This window comes from Gavia stellata, chromosome 3 (genome assembly GCF_030936135.1).
Source record: "Gavia stellata isolate bGavSte3 chromosome 3, bGavSte3.hap2, whole genome shotgun sequence".
NCBI classification, from domain to species: Eukaryota; Metazoa; Chordata; class Aves; order Gaviiformes; family Gaviidae; genus Gavia; species Gavia stellata.
Genome location: NC_082596.1, coordinates 8,287,917 through 8,312,947, shown reverse-complemented (window position 1 = coordinate 8,312,947; position 25,031 = coordinate 8,287,917). Strand labels below are relative to the sequence as shown.

General features: G+C 40.0%; 1 protein-coding gene across 3 annotated transcripts in view; it reads right to left on the bottom strand.

Annotated features, from left to right (window-relative positions):
• ZFAT (zinc finger and AT-hook domain containing) overlaps positions 1-25,031 on the bottom strand; it is an 85,068-nt gene that overhangs the window by 48,895 nt on the left and 11,142 nt on the right. For 2 of the 3 annotated variants that reach the window (XM_059836355.1, XM_059836357.1), the window contains exons 3-6: positions 14,953-15,126; positions 4,130-4,280; positions 2,380-3,848; positions 811-1,043 (exon numbers count right to left, since the gene is read on the bottom strand). In XM_059836355.1, coding sequence (XP_059692338.1) covers positions 811-1,043; positions 2,380-3,848; positions 4,130-4,280; positions 14,953-15,126 — 2,027 coding nt within the window. The remainder of the gene's footprint in view (positions 1-810; positions 1,044-2,379; positions 3,849-4,129; positions 4,281-14,952; positions 15,127-25,031) is intronic. The other variant, XM_059836356.1, reaches the window with a different exon arrangement.

Sequence of the window (25,031 nt, the reverse complement as noted above, 5' to 3'; positions counted from 1 at the left end):
GAATAAAATCTCATTCCTGAGTTTTAAGGTATTTCTTGTTCTGAATACCACAATATATTTTTTAAAACATACTTTTGATAGAAATGTAAGCAGGGTTGATGTAGAAAACATTTTTCCTAAAAGATTATCCATGTGATAATGTTGGATCAGAGCAAGATCACAAAGCAGTGTCTTGCATAAAGTGGGCTTCCAGTCAGGCATGCAGCCCTTTGCATAGTCTCAAAGAAAACATGTAACAGGGCACACTGAAGAAGTAGACCAGACCCATTTTTAACACAATGGAATTCAGAGCTTACTGAAAAAGATAGGAGCCTTTAAAACATGATCTCTTCATCTTTGTAACCACAACAGAATATGATAGATGTTCAAAGAGATTGGCTGCAACTAGCTGGAGCTATTTGGAAAAAAAAAATTCTTTTCAACAAATTAAACTTCTTCTGTCTATAGTAAGAGAGGAACATATTTTCATTTTACCACAATCTTCTATTTATGAAAGAAGGGAATTCAGCTCCAAGGAATGAAGTAAAATAACAATAGTACCAGACCTCATTTTAGCCTCTCAAGATCCAAAGAATCTGAGAATACTGGGAAAACTGAGGGAGAAAATGGCTACAGACATAGTCTACTGGAAACTACTACGAGAAGGACCAAATATCTAGTTGCTGTAACTCATGTATTCCCTGTACAGAAGTATGCAGAGGGTGCTCAGGTAAGAACTCTTACCTATGTCTTCAAATATTGCCACATATTGCAAACATTATGATGATGACACTGAATTTAGACAAACATACTGTTTTGTTTGTTACTTACCAGCTCTGTGTGAACTTTAAGATGTGCCTGGAGCTTGTATTTATCTGGTGTAGAGTAGTCACAATGTTCTGTGGGACATTTCAGCAAAATATTACTGTGTTTCTGAATGACGTGACGCTTAAGGCAGTTTTTGGTGATGGAAGAATAATTGCACTGGGAGCAGTAATATAAATGTTCTCGAGTGTGTGTACGAACATGCATGTCATAATGCACTTGGTACCAAAACAACTTGCCTGAAAATAAAATTAGACACAAAGAAAGTAATTTCTAAACAATTGTTAGTGAAAATTCCAACACATACTCAGTTTTCTTTTCAGGCAAAGATTGTGTCATATGTCCTGAAACAGACTAACAAGGGCAACTTTAATACATATCAATGATCTTTTTCCTAATGAGTCCTTTAAATCTGTTCTCCTATAGAAAGAATCTGAATGCAACTGTACACAAAAAGAGACCGTCAAAATCTTTTTTACCTACTTTTGTGTTATTCCTTCCCAAAAGCTTTTCTGATATAATGGCACCAAAAAGAAAAAGTGCATAGCAATTCATCCAACGTACAATGTTATGGTGTTTCAAAAACTTTTTTTTTCAAACTTTGATCCCTTTCCTTTCTCAAGAATGAAGGCTACAAAATAAATCCCAAGTTGTTTCCTTTCCAGACATGAAAACACAAAAATTTTCAGTTAGAATAAATGGAAACGGTGTATTCTACCCACTTTCATAAACTCAATCATGACAAGAGGTAACGGGCACAAACTTGGTCATCGGAAGTTCCATCTAAACATGAGGAGGAACTTCTTTCCTTTGAGGGTGGCAGAGCCCTGGAACAAGCTGCCCAGAGAGGTTATGGAGTCTCCTTCTCTGGAGATATTCCAAACTCGCCTGGATGCATTCCTGTGCAATCTGCCCTAGGTGAACCTGCTCTGGCGGGGGGGTTGGACTAGATGATCTCCAGAGGTCCCTTCCAACCCCTGTCAGTCTGTGATTATGTGATCAAAACAGTCTTGATCTGATACTATGTAACAAAAATTTTCATCTCAAAAAACTGGTTCAAAACAAGTCACAAAAAAGATGCCAGTATATGTATCTATTGTAAAGAACGTATATTATCATACATCCTTCTGCACTATATGAAAAAGACTCTGAATTTTATACTAAGCTGATAATGAAGCTTAAGCATTAAAGCATGGACTGACTAATGCTGATCACATGCCTAAATCTGCTCTGTTCAGCCCTAGTGAAAGTTATGAGGTTGGGAGTGGCACATGGACAGAAATAATCTAATTCTATCAAATTTCACATCAACAGAAAATTGAGCCTAGAAGAGCACTGCTATGCTATATTCTGCTAGCGGGTTTTTTTGAGGAGATTTGAGTCATTTCACACTATTTATAAAGCCCAGAGTAAATCCCACTGGACCCCAGAATCCATACTGAACTACAAAATTAATACTGCTACAAAGACACACAGATATATCAAAAACTAAATCAGTGGAGCAGGAAAAAGATGGCCCACTATATAACATTAAAAAAAAAACCCAACAAAAAACATCATTCTACTACTCCTTACCACAATATTCACATTCCAAGTCTCCATAAACTTTTCTTATCCTTTCACACAACTCCGTGTTCATTTGTCTCTTCTGCAAGCTGTCCAAGATCTGCATAAAGGCAACAGCTCCACTCCCACTGTCTGAAGTAAGTGCATTAGAGGAGGCTGCGTGTGGACTGGTGGCTGCATTAGCTTCTGGTGCTGGCAAAGGGTTTGTCGTTTCCGCTGAATTTTGAATTGGCGGGTTGCTTGTTTCTGATTCACTAGAAGGAACAGATTGATTTCTCTCTTCAGAGACTGAAAGGTTCTCAGTCATTGCATTGTTCTGACTTGTATTTAAACTTTTGTCTTCAGAGAGCAAAAGCTGAATTTCTTCCCCCTGCTCATTTACAGAACTGCAGTGATTAACTTCCTCTTCATTTGCAGGGGAAACTTTTAACTCATCAGAACCAGAAGTACCGTTTTTCAGCAGAAAGCAATCTGATGCTACGCAGGATTGAATGTTTGGGACTGCTATGTCTGTTGTCTGACACAGCGTCTCTGTTACATTCTCCACCGGAGGATTTTCATATTCTAACAAAGGGACTGTATCAATTTTTAAGTCATCGTTATGTTGACCATTATGGTTTACATCTGCAGCTGTTGATTCACCTTTACAAGCAGATGGCTGTGGTGTGTTAGTAGCATCACTACTCATGATAGGCAATTCATCCGCACTTTGTGCTAGCTGTTCACCAAGGGCTTCGGGCTGGATATCACCTCCTGGCTCAAGGAGGCAGAAACTTTGATTGATAGAACTGTTAAAAACAGAAGTCTCATGCAAATCCGCATGCACATCTTTGATGTGAGCACGAAGTCTTACAGAACTGACAAATTTCTTCAGGCACACAGAACACACATAAACAAATGGGTGTTTTCGCACATGAAGCTCGAGGGCTTGGTATTTAGTGGCTCCATGACCACAGAGCTCACAAGCAAAGGGTCTTTCATCACCATGAACAAGCATGTGACGGTCTCGATCGAGTTCATTTTTGAATTTGCGCTCACAAATATGGCAATCATAAAGAAGTTGTCTTTTGCCCTCTCGTGTCATCAAGCGAAGTTCATCAAAAACATCTTTCACTTTTTTATCTTGAAGGTCATGTGTTTCCTTGATGTGCTTGATCAAATTTTTAACATCTGAGTATTTCTTTTTGCAGAAGCGACAATGCTGCTTAATTTTCTTATGAACTCTTTCAATATGGACTTTGAGATGTCCTTTACTGAGACAAGTGAACGTACAATAATCACAGCTAAACTTCTCCCCTGTATGTTTCCGCATGTGAACATTAAGGTTGGCTTTGATTGCACTGGCATAACTGCAGTATGAACACTTGTAAGGTTTTTCATTTGTATGAATTCTCAAATGTGCTTGGAGGGAGTGTTTAAATTTGAACACCTTGTTACAGTATTCACATGTAAAAATCTTCAGCTGAGTTGGACCCAACCTTAAAAGAAACCAAACCAGTTATGTTTACAATATGGAAACTCAGTGACATAGTATGTCAAAATTTCCCTGGATGTTCATAATGGACAGAAATGTTTACTTTAATTTATTTTAAAAGGGTATTCTCCCCAGGCTTTTTAAATTCTACAACTTATGCACAGATTATTTTCAGCGGTTCCTTTATTGAAAAGGCTCAGAAAATATTTCAGTTTCATGAAAATGGATAGGGAAGCATTTCAGTCATATTTTGCATGAACATAAATATAAGTACTTCATAATTACCTGCTAGACTTCATTGCCTGTTCATATGGGGTTTGCTGAATGGCATATTCTTGATATCCTCTTCGTTGTGATGGGTCTTGAACTGTTGCCTCTGGAGTTGTGGGTTCACTTTCTTGGGGAGCAGCCTCAACAGGAACAATTTTTGTGGCTCCTAAAAGCAAGAACAAAAAATGCTTATTAAAAATGTCATATTAAAATGTGCATAGTCTATAGCATACAAGTGTGAACAAAACATTAAACTCTGTAATCATTAGTTCAACTACATTAGTTTCTATTGTCAAATTCATGTGCATAAAATGACGGACGCACTTCCAGAAGACATCAGTATTTATGCCACAGATCTGCTTAAATAAGATGCCAGGACTGCTGGTTCTGAGGGTTATTCATGGTGCTTGATGCCTACTATTATGAGATCCTATATCCAAACACTTCCACCTTCAAAAAACTGTAACTTTTCAAAGTGAAATTTTATTTTTACTGTGTCTGCCCCATCCTACATCCTTTGAAAACTACAGCCAAGCTGTTTAATCAGTTCCACAAATAAGGCTGGGGAAAAGACGCTGTTTAGTCTATATTTGAAAGTCTGCACAACTTTTCCTTAAACAGATCTTTTATTGCTTATATTTTGGGGCCTGCTGCCATCCTCTCAGAATAAAAGAATATGATGTTCCATGTGCACTTCTCAATCTCCATCAGAAGCAGGAGTAAAGGGGCTTTACCGAATGCAATAGGATCAGATTCTATCCTTCAGAGCTTTACAGTCAGTGGAGGCAAAAATAAACATATTTTGACTTGAGATTATTTAGCTGGGTGTTCTTTATTTTCTGAAAAGTGGCAGAAAAACCTTAATTCCAGGGATCCATAGTTAGCATTGAAGGGAACAAAAATTCATATAAATATTAACTTACACTGAAAAACAAAAAAAGCCCAAAACCTCATGTATATCAAACCAAGCACCCATTATTGACTGATCCCCTCTTTTTTAACTTCTTTGTCTGTAACTTATCTACCCACGTGTTCAATAGGAATGCTATTATATTCAAAAGTTAAAATTATATATAATTGTATATTTATGTATTTATTCACAAATATATTACAATTATGTGAATATTTGTGAAATCTTCGTATTCTACTAACAAGTACTACAGAAAAATCTTTGAAAAAAAGTGTATTTTGCTTTCTGGCCTAAAACTGAAAAATTAATAGTGAATGAGGGACCTTATACTGAATAACAAAAAGAAAACAAGACATTGAATATGTAGTAATAGATAAACACCCATCCATCCTAGAAAGAAAGTATTACAGGACCTGTAATTAAAGATTGTTCTATCACGTACTGGGGACAAGGAAGCAAGAGCGGTTGCACATGAAAATATCTTTGAATTAAATAACGAAGTTAGCAACTTCAGGTAAAACTGAAATTTGGTAAGCTTCCATTTATTTTCTTTTTCTTGGAAATTACATTAGTATCTAACCTCATTTCAATTCACCTGATAAGAAACTTGAGGAGGAAAAAAAGTACAATATATCGTTGTGACAGAGGAAAGAATTTACAGTAAGAATCAAAGAAATCTGAAACACAAAAGCCTAGAAAGAGCCTAGAAAGTAAAAGCCAGAGTCAACATAATGAACATATTTTAACAGATTCTCACTGTTATTCATTTATAAATATATATTAAATGAAATATATATATAAATGAAACCTGAATAGAAAGAAGTTCAAAGAATGATGCATGAGCTATTCCTTTAACAAAACGATGAAATTAATTCTTGTTCCACTCAAAGAGCATGTTCCTGAAGATATTATTTACAAAACATATGCAGTATTAACATAAAGTCTCTGAAACAACAATTATAAGAACAACAAAACTAAACCAGAGAGAGTACACTGTCCAAAGAAAACTAGCTGGTTAGCAAATTACTAAATCTAGTTTCCCTAAAAAAAAACTTCTAGGCTGCAGACTAGCAAAAGCATCAGGACGGTAGAGTATACGGGAAAAATCAGTAATAAGTGGGAGTTACCCAACAACATGTGTGGAAGACTTAGGGACATTAAGTTGAGAAAAGCAGTGCTGTAGACAAGGGAGAAAGCTGGAGATCCTGTGGGTCCTTCAGAGTGATTTAAAGTGGGAAATGGAGATATTTTAAGAAGAGGCCATTTGGGAGTATGTAAGGCTATTGAAGCTTTTTGTATCAGATGGGACATCACCCAACTCTGTAAATAAACAGACTGTAATAGCTCTGTTGCTTACTGAACTGGCTGGCTCTAAAAATGGCTTTTTTTGACTCCTGTTTTTTAATAATGCTTTCAGTTCTGTATTAAAGATTCTGCCAGTTGATCAGAATTGATCTTCCAAGTTTTCAACCTAAATGTTACCAGAACATTATAACTTCTGTTCTTCCTGTCACTCCTTCTCCTAGAAAAGCCAGGTTGTCCAGCAGGACTGCATCTCCCAAATTGCACTGTAGTAGCCCAGTGAGACGGGAGCTTGTCATTACAGTACAGGAGATGCAGTTCAATCAGTGGGTTCAGTATAAAGATGATAAAACAGACAGTAGACACCAGACCAGTGTTCCCATACTTTAATATTTTTAAAATAGAAGCAAATTCTTCTATATTTAGAATGACTCAGTTAAAAGAAAATAGATCTTGAACTGCTTTATATGCATGGCTACCTCTTTCAGGCCTCCCATTTCCTGAATGTGAGACAAAGATCCTCATTAATTGCTCTGCACTAAACCTCCTCTGTGCCATTCTGCCTTTCAGGATGTTTAAGCGTTTCCGGAAAAGATTGTTGAACTGTTAAATAGACTTTTGTGTTATCAGTATAAAATTTTAATCACCTAAATTATGTGGACTAGATAAGTACTAACTCACCAGTATTTTGCATACTTGGAGGGGACAGAATGCTCCAGGTCATCCTAACACTACCGCCTACACTCCCCATGCAGTTAATAGAGAGGCAAATACCTCTAAAAACCTAAAGAAGAGTACTTGCTCACAGTAGGCCATCACATCCACTCATGTTAGGTGGTTACTTCCTACACTTAGAAGATACAGAAGCAGTAAGAAACTTTAGATGCCTCCATCCACTTGGGATGCTGCCTAAGTACGGGCTACTAATGGACCAGTAGCCACAGCAATCATTGCTGTATCATAAGCAAATGACTAACATGTATGTCCAGAAAGTGAGAAACTTGGGTTTCTAGGCTCTACCCAACCTAGTAGGTAGTGAACCCACTGTTCCACATCCCAAGAGAATGCCTCCAATATTCATGTCTCTAAAAGCAGCCACAGGCTAGGGAAAAGTATAAGAACCAGGCAAACAGATACAAGGTCTGGTTTTCCATTAAAAATATCATATGCCAATAAGGAAGATAAACGTTTTCTTAACTGTTCCCCTGAACAATGATTTCAAGAAGTCAGAGTAGACAAACACCAGGGGAAAACAAGAGGTTAACTGTAGGGATCATTTCTTTCAAAAAAATCCTTCCTCCAGCACTATTGTATCTCTATTTTAAATGCAGAATGGACTTTAGTTTACTAGACACTATTTATGCCTTTTGCTTTCCTCTTTTCAGTCAATATAATCTGTTCTACGTAAATCTGCTTTAATAGTAATAAGATTTGAGTTCCTCATGACATTCTGACAGCAACTTCTACAGATAAGCATTATCCAGCGTGCCTTATCTCTGGCTCAAACTCTCTTGCAGTCTGTCCCTTAGAAAAGTATCTTGCTCTTCACTATAGAACTCCCCAATACTTATCAACAGTCTAAAAGGTAATCACAATGGAAGGAATTATTAGGAATGGATTAGAAATAAAACAGGAGGCATCATCAGTTAAATTCCTACTAAAATCCAACTAAATTCTGTGAACCTCCTACAAGTTCAAGTATGGACAACAAAAAGGATATAGAAGTAGAAAACAGTAATAAAGACAAACTCAGAAGTATTTTGTTTGAAAAAGGGATACATATCTTAGAGACCTTCAGCTTGGAAGAGAGATAAATGAAAGAGGAATATTGGAAAGATAAAATTAGCAATACTGTGAAAAAAGTGTGAATAATCATTCTCTAGCTCATAAACCATGAACAAAGCTTGAGGGTAGGAAGGCTCTGCAGAGGGATCTGGACAGGCTGGATCGATGGGCCCAGGCCAACTGTATGAGGTTCAACAAGGCCAAGTGCCGGGTCCTGCACGTGGGTCACAACAACCCCATGCAACGCTACAGGCTTGAGGACAAGTGGCTGGAAAGCTCCCCCGCAGAAAAGGACCTGGGGGTGTTGATTGACAGCCGGCTGAATATGAGCCAGCAGTGTGCCCAGGTGGCCAAGAAGGCCAACGGCATCCTGGCTTGTATCAGAAATGGTGTGGCCAGCAGGAGCAGGGAGGTGATCGTGCCCCTGTACTCGGCGCTGGTGAGGCCGCACCTCGAATACTGTATTCAGTTTTGGGCCCCTCACTACAAGGAGGACATTGAGGTGCTGGAGCGTGTCCAGAGAAGGGCGACGAAGCTGGTGAGGGGTCTGGAGCACAAGTCTTATGAGGGGCGGCTGAGGGAGCTGGGGTTGTTCAGTCTGGAGAAGAGGAGGCTGAGGGGAGACCTCATCGCTCTCTACAACTACCTGAAAGGGGGTTGCAGAGAGGTGGGTGTTGGTCTCTTCTCCCAGGTGACGAGTGATAGGACAAGAGGAAATGGCCTCAAGTTGCGCCAGGGGAGGTTTAGGCTGGATATTAGGAAAAATTTCCTTACTGAGAGAGTGGTGAAGCACTGGAACAGGCTGCCCAGGGAGGTGGTGGAGTCACCATCACTGGAGGTGTTCAAGGAACATGTGGACGTGGCACCGTGGGAGATGGTTTAGTGGGCATGGTGGTGTTGGGTTGATGGTTGGACTTGATGATCTTACAGGTCTTTTCCAACCTTAATGATTCTGTGTGTGATTCTGTGTTTACAGAGCAGTTTAAAGAAATAAGCAGTCAGCAGGCTTAAAACAAAACAAACACTTTCACCATGTGTGTAATTAAATAATGGAACAATTACTGCACAATGTTACAGAGACTGAAAATATAAATTTATTCAAGAAGGGATTTAGACAAATTAAAACATATGTATTAAATACAATGATAGAGGTGCAACCACCAGCTCCATGGCTGTCAAAACCTGGGAGGCTTTATATAATAAGTGCCTTGTTTCCTTCCTATAGTGATGCTGCAAACTGCCTGTAGAGACAACTGATCCAACTAGATCAATCTTTAAGCTATAGATTATTTTATTATTATTTTTAAGTTTAAAAACACCTTCATAATGTAGGTACCTTGGTCTGTATAGGTGAAATAATTTGTTAAGGGCATGCAGTGAAACTGGTAGAAAAAAAAATTCTCTGACAGAGAAAATGAGTATGTGTATGCACATCTGCACATGTATGCATATTAATTTTGCCAGTTTTTTGAATCAGTTTACCGCAGGCTGACACAAGCACTAGTGCTGCTGCAAGAAAGGGGAAGTGAACGGGGAAATAAGAGACAAGCAGAAAAGCTCCCTTGACAACACTCTGATATTAAATCCATTCAGATGTGTCATAAACACACAACCATCATTCGGTGCACTACAAAAAAAAAAAGTCTTCTTCAACAGAAAAGACTGTTATCAGTTTAACAGAAAAGACTGTCATCAGTTAAACTAAGTCCCAAACCAGAGAGCAAAATTACATTCTTCCACTTCTTCCCCACTTCCCAAAATCTCGGTGGGACAAGAAACCAAGTGTTCATAAATTACAGCACAGGGTACAGCAGCAGGAGAGCACAGCTGGCCTTTTACAGAAAGTGGTTCCTCAGTGGAAATTGGGGAGAGAAAAACCTGCACAGTGTTGTATCAAGTATTTGCAGGAGAAAAAAAATCCAGCTCCTTTAGAAATCAAAAAATAATTAGCGTCAAGAATTTAAATACTTTATGCTATTTTTGTGTGTCTTAAGCTCTACCAAAAACCCCAAGAATTCTACCATTGACTATATTTACAGGAACTTTAAACAACTCTCCTGGTAACAAGCTGAGTCTTTAAAATATTACGGGACGCACATAAACCAACAATTTAAATGTTCAAAGTAGAATCTCTCTTGAATCAAACTAATTGAGCAGGAATAATAAATTAGTTTTAGAAGCCTTGATAATATTACAGAATTTAAACATGGGAAATAAAATACATTAAAAAAGGAAGATTGAGTATTTGGCAGAGTTTACTCACTGGTTCTTAAAAATAGACTATGAACAAAAGTATTTGCCATTCACAACAAAGTATTTTTAGATGTGCATATAATTGTAATTATTCATTCTCATTCTTAATCACGATGCTGTATTGGGTTTGTGTGGCAAGGTTTTGGTGGCAGGGGGGGCTACAGGGGTGGCTTCTGTGAGAAGCTGCTAGAAGCTTCCCCTGTGTCCGACAGAGCCAACGCCAGCTGGCTCCAAGACAGACCTATCGCTGGCCAAGGCCGAGCCCATCAGTGATGGTGGCAACACCTCTGGGACAACAGATTTAAGAAGGGGGAAAAAAACTGCTGTGAAACAGCAGCTGGAAAAGAGGAGTGAGAATATGTGAGAGAAACAGCCCTGCAGACCCCAAGGTCAGTGCAGAAGGAGGGGGAGGAGGTGCTCCAGGCGCCGGAGCAGAGATTCCCCTGCAGCCCCTGGTGAAGACCATGGTGAGGCAGGCTGTGCCCTGCAGCTCATGGAGGTTAATGGTGGTGCAGATATCCACCTGCAGCCCCTGGAGGAGCCCACGCTGGAGCAGGTGGATGTGCCCAAAGGAGGCTGTGATCCTGTGGGAAGCCTGTGCTGGAGCAGGTTCCTGGCAGGACCTGTGGCCCCATGGAGAGAGGAGACCACGCTGGAGCAGGTTCCCGGCAGGACTTGTGACCCCGCGGGGGACCCACGCTGGAGCAGTCTGTTCCTGAAGGACTGTACCCCGTGGAAAGGACCCATGCTGGAGCAGTTCATGAAGAACTGCAGCCCCTGGGAAGGACTCAGGTTGCAGAAGTTTGTGGAGAACTGTCTCCCATGGGAGGACCCACATGCTGGAGCAGGAGAAGAGTGGGAGGAGATCTCCCCCTGAGGAGGAAGGAGCGGAAGAAACAATGTGTGATGAACTGACTGCCACCCTGGGCCACTGCAGGGGAAGGGAGGGGTGGGGGGAAGGTGTCTTAAGATTTGGTTTTATTTTCTCATTACCCTACTCTGATTTGATTGGTAATAAATTAAACTAATCTCCCCAAGTCGAGTCGGTTTTGCCCATGACAGTAACTCATGAGTGATCTGTCCCTGTCTCATCTCAACCTACGAGCTTTTCGTTACATTTTCTCTCCCCTGTTCTGCTGAGGAGGGGAGTGATAGTGCAGCTTTGGTCGGCACCGGGTGTCCAGCCAAGGTTAACCCACCACAGACGCTTACAAATATTTGTACTCCATTTAATCTGATACAAGGCCCTGTGCTCATGAACACAGCACTCCCTCTCTTCAAGGTCTTTGGGTCCCTCCAGTTGTAGAATCACAGAATGGTGTGGGTTGGAAGGGACCTTAAAGATCATCCAACCCCCCTGCCATGGGCTTAGATACCTCCCACTGGATCTGGTTGCTCAAAGTCCCACCCAACCTGACCTTGAACACTTCCAGGGAGGGGACATCCACAACTTCTCTGGGCAACCTGTTCCAGTGTCTCACCACCCCCACAGTAAAGAATTTCTTCCTTATATCTAATCTAAGTCTACCCTCTTTCAGTTTAAAACCATTACCCCTCGCCTTATCACTACACTCCCTGATAAAGAGTCCCTCCCCATCTTTCCTGTAGGCTCCACTTAAGTACTGGAAGGCTGCTATAAGGTCTCCCCGGAGCCTTCTCTTCTCCAGGCTGAACAACCCCAACTCTCTCAGCCTGTCCTCACAGGAGAGGTGTCCCAGCCCTCTGACCATTTTTGTGGCCCTCCTCTGGACCCACTCCAACAGGTCCATGTCTTTCCTCTGCTGAGCACTCCAGAGCTGGACACAGCTGGACTTCAGAGCCAAGTCGAGTGGAAGAATCACCTCCCTCGACCTGCCAGCCACACTTCTTTTGATGCAGCCCAGGATACTTTCTGGGCTTTCTGGGCTGAAAGCGCACATTGTCGGCTCCCGTCCAGCGTTTCATCCACCAGTACCCCCAAGTCCTTCTCTGCAGGGCTGCTCTCAATCCACTCATCACCCAGCCTGTATCCATGTTTGAGACTGCCTCAACCCAGGTGCAGGACCTTGCACTTGGCCTTGTTGAACTTCATGAAGTTCGCACGGGCCCACCTCTCTAGCCTGTCAAGGTACTTCAACACCTGCATAGAAAAAAAAAAATCTACCATTTTTATTGAAACTGTATTTACTTTGTGGGTTAATGCAAGCTTTCAAATTTCTAAAGCTGTAAATCTATTACCTTTCATGTGCCTCCCAAGTAAACATTACAGAAAAGGAACATGGGGAAAAATCAATATTGTCTGACTGTCCTTTCTGGGAAGTTATAAACTAACTGATCTGTTTGTTCGAAGGGATTTTGTAGAGATCAATTTAGTCATAATCTACTGAACGCATGATGTAAAGCAGTGTCCCAAACCTAAACAGTGTATAGCAAAATTAGAGCAAACTGTTAATGTAATACTCCTAAAAGCATCTTTCATTTAAGAAGGGAGACATACAGTCTGAATATTTCCTCTACACAGTGGATAAAATACAACTAATTCTTAAAGTCTTGTCTATTTTTCTAATTGACAGAATGCTTATCTGACATCTTCAACAGGATTTTACTGCACTGGACTTGAAAAGGGATTATTTCCATGCATCTTTAAAGCTAGATAACAGGTGACTACAGAACACTAACGCTTGCAGAAAGATGACTAAGTTTTGATAGTGCTTAAGCACTTTTAAACTTTACTTTCGACTTAACTTTACAGATTGTCTAGCACACAGAAAGCAGGGAAGGAAGAAGACACGTTTTATCTATTCATATTCGTCAACAGCACTCTATAGCAGTAAGTCACCTCTTCAGCACATGATAAATCTCCAGAAAAATGGAATAATGAAAGTTCTTTATAAAAACTCCAGGCATTAAAGTATTACTGAGGAAGGGGAACAGCCTAAGAATTGCTAGTGACATTAAAATACAGTTAGATCATGGAAACTGATGAAAAAAACCAGAAGAAAAAGCAATGAAAAATAAATTAAAACATAATTGTATTAAATGCAATATTTTTCTTTTGAATCTTCAAAGAAGCGGTTAACCACTTATCTAATACCTTCTAGAATTTCCAAATTCTGAAAAATAGGATGATAATTCATAACCGTCTTAACAGCAACAACTTTTTTATTACACATATTCTAGCTGGGAGCTTGAATATAATAAGATTTCTAATTGTCAACCAAAAAAATGAGAGGACCTTCAAAAATAGCTGCAGGTTCACATTTGACTGTAAATCCCTTCGGTTCATTAAAACCTTTTGAATGTAACATGTACTATGCACAAATAGCTCCCAAGCTGAAGTTGTTTTAATACTTTGAGTCTCAAAAAGCGTATGTGTAAAGAAAACCCAAACTTTTTGTTGTCCAAAGAAAAATTTGCCTAGGTAGTGATTAAGGCACCGATCTCCTCTAGATTTTCATTTCCTCTCCCACATCACACGTTTACTACATTTTCTTCACTATCTGTATTTACTATTTTTTCGTTCGCCTCTTTAGGCTAGTTTCCTCAGAAAATGGGTGTTTGATGGCACTGTCTACCATGTCTTTTCTTCCCCTCTTGAAAATTCTGTCTTGCCAGAAATGTAAAGATCTCAAAGACAAAAATTCTTACAAGGTTCATAAAATTTAGCACCTGGAGAGAGGAGACCCCAATTACAGCTCTTCCCAAAAGCTCTGAGGAAAGGAGGTGAGCTCACCCAGCTTCCTCTACCACTGCAATTAGAAATGCATTTTAGCAAAGTCCAAGCATATCACAGATCTCAATATCAAAAGATACTAAAGAACAACGAAGAAAATTCAGCTAGCTTCTAACCCACAACCATAAAATAAATAAATACATTCTAGTTGTTCTGAGAGCTATAAGCAAAACAAATATTCAGAAAATGTTACCAATAATGAAAAGGAGAACAATAAAGCTACGAAGCTGAAAGTAATGTGCAAAACCATAAAAAGGGATTCTGTCAGTCAGGTGAGTGACTGCTTTATGTAAACCGGCAAATGCAAGTCTAGTTTTAAAATAAATAGTTTGACATTATTTCAAAATCGTTTGATGAAAAGGCACTATAAAAATTCATGGATGAATAATCCTTTAATCATTCTATAGCAACTTTCCTTGATTTTCAAATATATATATACACACATTTGCTGTCAAACTATTCATATGCATAAATATTAAGTTATATATACACAAAGCTGTTTGTTTATCATAAATATACACACAAATCAAGAGCTGATATAAAGATATTCCAGGGGAAAAATACTTTCCTTTTCTTTGGTCACTGATATTTTCAGTTTCTTCTTTAAAACTATTCACAGACTAAACATAACTGATGTTAATGCAGATAACTACACCCAGGTCCAGCATTTGTCATACCTATGAAGAAATGTGACGGTAGTTCTAAAATGATGTAGCTTCCAGATGCAGAGATTCTGTATCAAGACAACCAAATAATACTAAATATTTTTCAGATAATAAATATCCTAAGCAGTTCAGTCTTAGACCAATGACTATTTTATACAGCGTCAGCATGGACAAAACCAAATTTGATTATATAATTGGTGATTCTTATTACCTGGAATAGCTTCATGGGCTGTCAAAACCACACTTATAATAGGATTTTTAGCTCCTGAAACTTGTTCAGTCTCCTTAGTTGATGGAGTTTTCTCTATTTTCTGAGCTCTGGACCTCTTTGGAGTTTTTTCTCGCTCATCTTCCTTCCTGTCAAGGTCAACGTCAGAATCATTACCTAAAGAGCAAACATCAAAAAGAATGTAACTATGTACAAAAGAAATGCAGGTAACACAGTCACTACCACTACAAGAAAACATTATGAGAAAATTAATACTACTGTAGAAAGAAATGCATGTTATCAAAACAAGATGTGTTGCACGAGTCCCTAAAGGGGAACTTTTTTCCCTCTATTTAATAAAACCAGTGCGATACTTACACAAATAGAGAAAATAGACAAAATAAAGAAAAAAAGAGAAAACTTTAAAAATGGACTCTCAGAAACATTTGTGTTTGTAAATTACCTTGACATTATTGTGGATTTCTGTGAAAATTCTACTAACTTTGTAGAATTTCTTATGATTTCACCATTAATGAACAAATCATTTTTCCCCTTTCCATATGTAATTGTTCTGATGATTTTAGAACTATTTCTCCTAGTACTGGATTCATTATCCATCTTATTTAATGTCGAGTCTTCCAGTAGTCTCGCTGGATTAGGCTTTTGTCCCCCACTGTTACTCGGAATCAATAACCAGAAACATACTTTCTTTTTCAGTATCAATTCAAAAAGAATTAAGGTTCAAAACAGTTCTTTGGTTCAGCCTAACTCCTGACATGTAACTCTTCATTTTGAAGGTCTGCACTTCTAAATCACCCCCTAAACTGTTGCTGTTCAGAATGTCTTCAGCCTCTTAAATTGGATAACTTCTGGACCTGTTAACTAGAAAGCAACGCAATAGTTGTATTCAAAACACTCATCTGAAAAAAGAATGAATAATCAGTACCAGATAAGCTGTTCCCTGAAGCTATTTCTTCCTTAAAGTAAATCATAGAGTTTGGAAAAGACCTTTAAGATCATCAAGTCCAACCATAAACCTAACCCTGCTAAGTCCACCACTAAACCATGTCCCTAAGCACCTCATCCACGTCTTCTCAATACCTCCAGGGATGGTGACTCCACCACCTCCCTGGGCAGCCTGTTCCAATGTCTGACAACACTTTCAGTGAAGTTTTTCCTAATATCCAACCTAAACCTCCCCTGTCGCAACCTCTGGGCATTTCCTCTTGTCCTAAAATGAGGAATTCCTCCCTGAAAATCTAAAAAAAAATTTAAAAATTGCTTATAGATAAATAATTAGCAGCATAAAGAATAAGAACAGAGGGTTGCAAGTTTATACCAACAAAATTTCTTTAGATTAGATGAAGCGGTAGAAAATGCAGGCTAGAGAAAACAATCTTGGCAAATAAGGCATTATGCAAACGTTCCAGAGGTAATGAGTAAGGAAAACAAAAACTGATGGAAGAAAGAAAATTATAAATGAACGCAGTGAATTTCAGATTTTTTTCTTCCCTGAATATAAAGCAGCTGACACAATCTCCAGAATAAGTCATTCAATGTGCTGTAGCTGCTCCACTGAGATAGGGAAGCAATATATAAATAAAAACCAGTAACAGCAAAGCTGTAGCGTGTCTAGAGTTTATGGCATGCAACTAGCAAAAGCAGTGGAAAGATATGCTACATGGAAACGGCTGTGCTTTAATTTCAGTAATATTTTGTTAATATTCAGCTGAGATTCAAACAAGTCTGTCTCCCACGGTCTTACCTTAATGGAACAAAGGGTTAAAGAGTTCTGGCTGTTCCTTAAAAAAAGAAGGGCACAAGCACAAACTAAAGTATCATAGTTAGGTCTGATCAAGTTCCTAGCACCTGGATGAACTGCAAGCTCTTTACTAGATACAAAACCAGAAGGAAACAAGGTATGTAGGAATTAGATTAGATTTCTCAGTGTCGTGGTTTAAGCCCAGCCGGACTAATCACCACACAGCTGCTCACTCACTCCCCTTCCTCAGCTGGACAGGAGAGAGAAAATATGAAGAAAAGGCTCGTAGGTCGAGATAAGGACATAGGGAGATCACTCACCAACTACCATCATGGGCAAAATAGACTTGACTTGGGGAAATTAGTTTAATTTATTACCAATCAAAATCAGAGTAGGATAATGAGAAGTAAAACCAAATCTTAAAAAAACAACACCTTCCCCCCACCCCTCCCTTCTTCCCGGGCTCAACTTCACTCCCGATTTTCTACCTCTCCCCCCGAGCGGCACAGGGGGACGGGGAATGGGGGTTGCGGTCAGTTCATCACACGTTGTTTCTGCCGCTCCTTCCTCCTCACACTCTTCCCCTGCTCCAGCGTGGGGTCCCTCCCACAGGAGACAGTTCTCCACGAACTTCTCCAACGTGGGTTCTTCCCACGGGCTGCAGTTCTTCACGAACTGCTCCAGCATGGGTCCGTTCCACGGGGTGCAGTCCTTCAGGAACAGACTGCTCCAGCGTGGGTCCCCCTCGGGATCGCAAGTCCTGCCAGCAAACCTGCTCCAGCGTGGGTTCCTCTCTCCACGGCTCCACAGGTTCTGCCAGGAGCCTGCTCCAGCATGGGCTTCCCACAGGATCACAGCCTCCTTCAGGCATCCACCTGCTCCAGCGTGGGGTCCTCCACGGGCTGCAGGTGGATATCTGCTCCACCGTGGACCTCCATGGGCTGCAGGGGGACAACCTGCTTCACCATGGTCTTCACCACGGGCTGCAGGGGAATCTCTGCTCCGGCGCCTGGAGCCTCTCCTCCCCCTCCTTCTTCACTGACCTTGGGGTCTGCAGAGTTGTTTCTCTCACATATTCTCACTCCTCTCTTCTCCGGCTGCCTCTTCCTGGTTTTTCAGCCCTTCTTAAATATGTTATCACAGAGGCGCTACCACTGTTGCTGATTAGCTCAGCCTTAGCCAGTGGCAGATCCATCTTGGAGTCGGCTGGCATTGGCTCTATCAGACATAGGAGAAGCTTCTAGCAGCTTCTCGCAGAAGCCACCCCTGTAGCCCCCCCTGCTACCAAAGCGCTGCCACGCAAACCCAATACATTCCACCCCTCGCCTCTGTGAATCACATATTTACAAATGATCATTAAAATCTACATTCATAATACAATGTTCACAAACTTCACTCACATCAACAAAAAAGAATTACCCACAGCAAAATCAAAATAAAATCATCACAACACCAAACAAAAGTGGACAATTTACACACAATCCACCCCTCGCCCTTTCACCACAATTACAACAACAAAAATTCCCCATGATCATTCTGCACTCTAACATTGTTCAGTCCGTATTTTGCCCATTACCTCTCCCAATTATGTCCTTATCTCAAATTCCTCGAGCCCCACGTTGGGCGCCAAAAAGACTGTCGTGGTTTAAGCCCAGCCGGACTAATCACCACACAGCTGCTCACTCACTCCCCTTCCTCAGCTGGACAGGAGAGAGAAAATATGAAGAAAAGGCTCGTAGGTCGAGATAAGGACATAGGGAGATCACTCACCAATTACCATCATGGGCAAAACAGACTTGACTTGGGGAAATTAGTTTAATTTATTACCAATCAAAATCAGAGTAGGATAATGAGAAGTAAAACCAAATCTTAAAAAACCAACACCTTCCCCCCACCCCTCCCTTCTTCCCGGGCTCAACTTCACTCCCGATTTTCTACCTCTCCCCCCGAGCGGCGCAGGGGGACGGGGAATGGGGGTTGCGGTCAGTTCATCACACGTTGTTTCTGCCGCTCCTTCCTCCTCACACTCTTCCCCTGCTCCAGCGTGGGGTCCCTCCCACAGGAGACAGTTCTCCACGAACTTCTCCAACGTGGGTTCTTCCCACGGGCTGCAGTTCTTCACGAACTGCTCCAGCATGGGTCCGTTCCACGGGGTGCAGTCCTTCAGGAACAGACTGCTCCAGCGTGGGTCCCCCTCGGGATCGCAAGTCCTGCCAGCAAACCTGCTCCAGCGTGGGTTCCTCTCTCCACGGCTCCACAGGTTCTGCCAGGAGCCTGCTCCAGCATGGGCTTCCCACAGGATCACAGCCTCCTTCAGGCATCCACCTGCTCCAGCGTGGGGTCCTCCACGGGCTGCAGGTGGATATCTGCTCCACCGTGGACCTCCATGGGCTGCAGGGGGACAACCTGCTTCACCATGGTCTTCACCACGGGCTGCAGGGGAATCTCTGCTCCGGCGCCTGGAGCCTCTCCTCCCCCTCCTTCTTCACTGACCTTGGTGTCTGCAGAGTTGTTTCTCTCACATATTCTCACTCCTCTCTTCTCCGGCTGCCTCTTCCTGGTTTTTCAGCCCTTCTTAAATATGTTATCACAGAGGCGCTACCACTGTTGCTGATTAGCTCAGCCTTAGCCAGTGGCAGATCCATCTTGGAGTCGGCTGGCATTGGCTCTATCAGACATAGGAGAAGCTTCTAGCAGCTTCTCGCAGAAGCCACCCCTGTAGCCCCCCCTGCTACCAAAGCGCTGCCACGCAAACCCAATACACTCAGGCATACTGAGGCAGAAATATGTATACTGGGAACTGCTAATGGCTTGATGCTAATCTGTAAATCTGAAGTTCGTATTTACACTATTTAGAATGAGCAACAACCACATAACAAATTGAATTCAAACACGGTTAACAAGCCATTTTTCTATGGAGTTATGTTAGCTCTGCCTTGCGAGCCCCCTGCTTTTGAGTGCCTGCTAATGATTTCTTCAATTTCATTAGATAAATTCCTTGATATATGCCTCTTCCCCACTACCTTTTTCTCGGTAGATTTCTATGATTTTGGAAAATATTGCTGCTCTGTAGGTATAAAGGGTCTCATTATGTCTCCATTTAACTCCTTGATATAGTTGTAAATTATTGATTGATATTAAAACCACCTAATTCTAACACGGACATTTCTCTGCAGTACTTCAAAGAGATATCTGAATATAAAGAAATATCCCCTTTGACCAGAATCTGCTTATGCAGTGGGTTTTTTTGGTGGGATGAACAGTGGTGGGAGGAAACGAACACATTTTTCCACATTTCCTTCATGAAACAACCTCTGTTAGTTTATTATCAACAATAAAATGAATCATCACAAATTTCACAGCAGGACCAGGCCACCAACAGAAGAAAGTCTTCTCATAAGGAATCAGAATACACAAAGAAAGTAAGCTGCTTATTGAATTGTGTTTCCCTTGGGCTACTTCACATACTGTCAAACAACAAATACAAAAATTAGTTGGGTTAATTACTCTGCTTTTGTTCAGTGGACAGTAAGAGTTAGTGGTAGTATTGGCAGGAAAAAAAAAAAAAGATTTGATATACCTGTGAACAAAACTCTAAATAATTTTTTGCATGTTTTAGCTAACAGAAGTCCAGAACTACAGATTGAAAGGAAAGCTGTGATTAGGACAACAGAATTTTCTCCATTTTGCTTGCGATAACATAATAAATTCCTAGTAGGCATATGAACAGAATCCAAGCCCCCTGCTCCTAAATCCTCCTTTCTAACCATTACAAAGTCAGAGTTAGTCAGTTTAATGAGGAAATAAAATGGTTGAAACCAAAAGGCAAAATCATTCTATTGTCTTTTCAAGTTCATCTGTAACTCTATTAACTTTTGAATATTGGAATTCTACTAAAAAACAAAAAAGGAAGAAAAGGACAATCACAGAGTTGAGTTTGTTAGTGATCCACACTAATGAATAACAAACTACTACTACCACAGTAACAAGGTAACAAATGTTTCATGCTGGTTTTCTTTCCTAATGTGCCTCTATAAGGCAGATCAGTTTGCTAGTTCCTTCAGTTCAACCAAGGGTAAAAGCTGTGGAAAAGAACAAACCCATTACGACAAATATAGCTGACTCCCTGCTTTCAAAGCAGTACTCCAAAAATGCTATTTAAGAAAAGATTTTAAGATAATAGACAGAATGGTAAAATAAAAATATTTCTTTATTAAAATGTCGCTATTTCATATGCACAGAAACCTTGTACATGGATACTAAGCACTAAACATGAAGATTATGGCCATGTGAACATATTTTCTTAATAAACCCAAAGCTGGTAAGTACTTCAAACAAAAGACTGAATCTCAGCTTCCACCTTCTCAATATGAGCTGAGAAAATCCAGCAACAGGACTATGTTCAGTATCTGCAAAGATGCGAGGAAGGTATTGAGTGCTATGCAAATTTTGCTAACAAAAAAAGATCACACATATATTGGCCAAAAGCAGGCAAGAGAGAAAATTCAACTGATTTACTGATCATACATCTTCAACTAGTGCTGAATATTTGTATAATAATACTCTCAACATTCACACGACACATTAAAAAAAAAAAATCCCTCTTCTCTACAGAGCAGTCAAGTTCTGATACTTAAACATCAAAATTTATTCCCTAATCTGATGCATGTAGTAGCCCCATTCTTCCCCTTTCTGAGAGGTACAAGTATGTTCCAGAAGAAATTTGTTGATGAGGACTTGGATCTGCACATGTCGCCAATACCTTTTGCTACAAACATAACTATTTCACAGTTTGTGTGTAACCTGATAGAGACTGCAAAAAAACCCCACCAAAACTAACACTCTCCATCAAATCACCAAATCAAAAAAAATCTTTAACTCTCAATGAAAGCTGATTTCTTCCTGTACTCTCTCTACACCAAAAAACCCAGAACTAGAAGGTGTGCTTTAGGAAGGGATAGAGAGGGAGACAAAAACATGTTTTAATGGAAAACAAGAGCTTCAACTTTGACCACAGGGCTCAAACTGCCTTTCCATAATATGGGACCACCTCATCAGTAATCTAGTTGTCTTCCTGGAAAAAATTACTTAACTGTTACTATTGTGGATTAGAGAGTAAAAATAAGTGTTTTGTCTCTCACAACTAGGACAATTCATCTGCATAATACAACAATCCTTGTTGTATTAGAAAGGAACACCCATAAGTGATTTTAAGATGATTTAGGAGAAAATGGAGTATATACAACTTAGAACAGTGAAGCGAAGTTTCTCCAAGCGGTAAGGGTCTTTGCTTGCTCCTAAACAGATTTATTTAGACAAACTGCCTCACTTTGCATCTCCCTTGCTAAACAGTCAGCTTAGCACTTTGTCAGCTGGCACTTTGATTCAACAGATGAATAAACTCACCTTCTCTATCTAGCGACAGGCATTTTAAATGCTTGCTTCTCCTTGTGCAAGAAACACAACTTCTAACACATTTAAGGAATGGTTGTGTCTCTGTTGATGAGTAAAGCTACTGTTAACTCTGAATGAATCACTGCTTTCAGAGTCCCGTCAACTGGATTGTTCATCTGTCCCATGATTCTATTTGAGTTGTTCATTGAAGGTACTGCTCTCTGCATTCGTAATTGGATGTACGATGTTTTGCAGGCACAGCTACACATCCCTAATTGGCATGTTTTTAAACTACTCTTCATTCAAATTATTATTTTTTTACCCCCTAAAAGATGCTGGTATTTCATAGTAGCAAGAGAGTAGTTTGGAAAAAAGTAAACGGCCATTCCAAATGAACCCATGCAATTTCTTCTCCTGCAGAGATTGACATACAACTTGCAGAAAGAATTCATTTAAATTAGAATCCAATTGATGGCAAAACCATTTTAAACTAAGGCCGAAAGTGCCACCTTTAAGAATTATGCAGGCCCCTAATTCACTAGAACTGAATGGTTCACTCCAGAGAAGAGAATCTGGGCTGTGCACTGCTGTAATCCATTTTCCAGCCAAATCCCATTCCCCAGCCATCAAATGTCCCCTCTTGTATATGCTAGAGATTCAGGTATGCTGCAGTGTGAGAGAGGGATGGTGGTTAAAATAATTACTTGTTGTTTATCTCTCAAAACAAGTGAGTTCAGAGGCAGCTGCTGAGGAACCGATCCAATCCAGCAACAGCCAAAATCCCCAAACCCATCCCATCTCAGCGGTGGAGGCTGAAGCAGCTCCGTTTTCTGGCTGGGAGCAGACACAGTGAAGACACATGGCTGTTCAGGAAGAATCTCAACTCTTCTAGTTTTGTCTTAGGACAAAAAGAATGGATGGTAGTAACTCCAGCCAGCCAGATCCAAATCATTAGCCAAACCCATCAATTTAATTTGATTTAAACAAATAAATACAGAAATAGGTGTACATGCAGCTCTGCTTAAATCACATCAACTTTCTTAGGCAAATCAGCCCTCTATTAAAAAATACATTTACTAAGCATATACATGGGGGATTTGTAAGCACAATGGACATTTTTTAATTCTGTGCAAAAAAATTAACACACTTTTTTCTTGCTGTTTTAGTGAATGAGCCCACAAGGTGAAGGCAATCATTATGCATCAAAGGATTACATTAGATGCACAGAGGATGTCAGTAACCCAGAAGGCTTGGTGACTCCTGACAGAGTGGGAGAACTATCAGTGAGACACTGATCTCTGAGAGGTCAATGCGGATCACTAATCACAGAAGCAAAAAACAGCAGAGGGCTATTACCTTCACCAATTATTCCTCTGACCAATACATACTGCAGTTTCAATACAGTTTTATAGTGATTTATTCATTGCGATTTTAAACGTCCAATATGATAAGGATTTCAACACTTCCCTTGCCGATCTATAAAAGATAGCAAAACATTTTATTACTTGGAAACCTTTCCTAATAGTTCAACTTCAGCTCAATACATATATTATGTATCTCTCAATAAAGAGTATCACATAGAATATCAATATATACATTTCAAAGCATATTTTAGCAATAGCTAAAACATTAATCTGTTATCAGCATTATTTTGGTCACAAATTTAAAACACCGCATCATATGAGCTGCTACGAAGAAAATTAACTCCATCCCAGCCAGATCCAGTGCAAAGTGAAAATATACTTGATTATTAATCAGATGTCCATGCAGTGCTAAACTTTGCAAGAAATTAAGAACTTGAGAAAGTAGAAAAAAAAACACTACAGAAAAATCACAGCAGCATTAGAAAAACAGCTAAAAGTAATTTCAAGTTGGAAAACCATGGATAAAAAGGGTGCAAAAACCACCACATATGTATTAGTTAAGAGATCAAATACTAAGGGAGAACTTCTTGCTGTTGAAGCTCCTTATGATTTTTAGCCATCTACTCTGAACTACTGTGTCTGAAATGAGAAAGAAGATATTGTAACTCCGGAAGGTACAAAGACCCTCAATAAAATTCTCCGTCTAGCTCTAAGAACTTCAGCACAGGAGAAATCTCATCAAATTAGAAGTTTCAGTACTCCTTTTCTCATATACACCAAAATAAGTGCGATTTCAAGAAGTTTTTGTCTCAGGGATAGTTTACTCTAGAAAAAGTTGGTATCAACCGCATCTGATCAAGTGACTGAATTATTTGTTGAACATTATACACACACAAAAACACACATACAAAATAAATACCTGATGTAAAACTTGCAGTACTGTGTGCTGAGACAGCTACACCACTATCTGTGTATGATACACTTAGATTCAACGCCATTTGAGGACAATGAAACTACAGAAAGATCTCTCAATAATCAGTAACCGGTGACAGAATAACCTAGAATTTAACCAGATTAAGGTCCCCACAAGCTGCATTTCTAAACTGCCGTTACACACAGAGCTCTAGTTAATACAGTCAATGGAGCCTACGAGCAATTCAGCTAGTCCCATGTTGCTCCACAGGCTCCCCTAAAGTACTGACTTGATCTTTGCAGAGTATAATTAAAGCTTAGAAAACCTAGTGCATAAACACATATATGGAGACAGGTGCTAGTTTGGAACGGACTCCCACCTACAGCGACAATAAATGCAAAGCAAAACACAAAGAAAAAAAATTTACTGATAAAACAATGAGCTCTAAATTGACTCTTACAACACAGGGAAGACCTGGCTGGCTGTCTAAATAGTTCCCTGAAAACATAAGTTCAATACTAAGCAACAGTCAGAAAAGCAAACATAATCTGAGGAATCATCAAGAAAAGAGTAGAACAGAAAAGAAAAATAAAAAATTTATGCCATGGTGTAAACCAGAGATGCTCTTCTGTCTTGAACGCCACTAGTA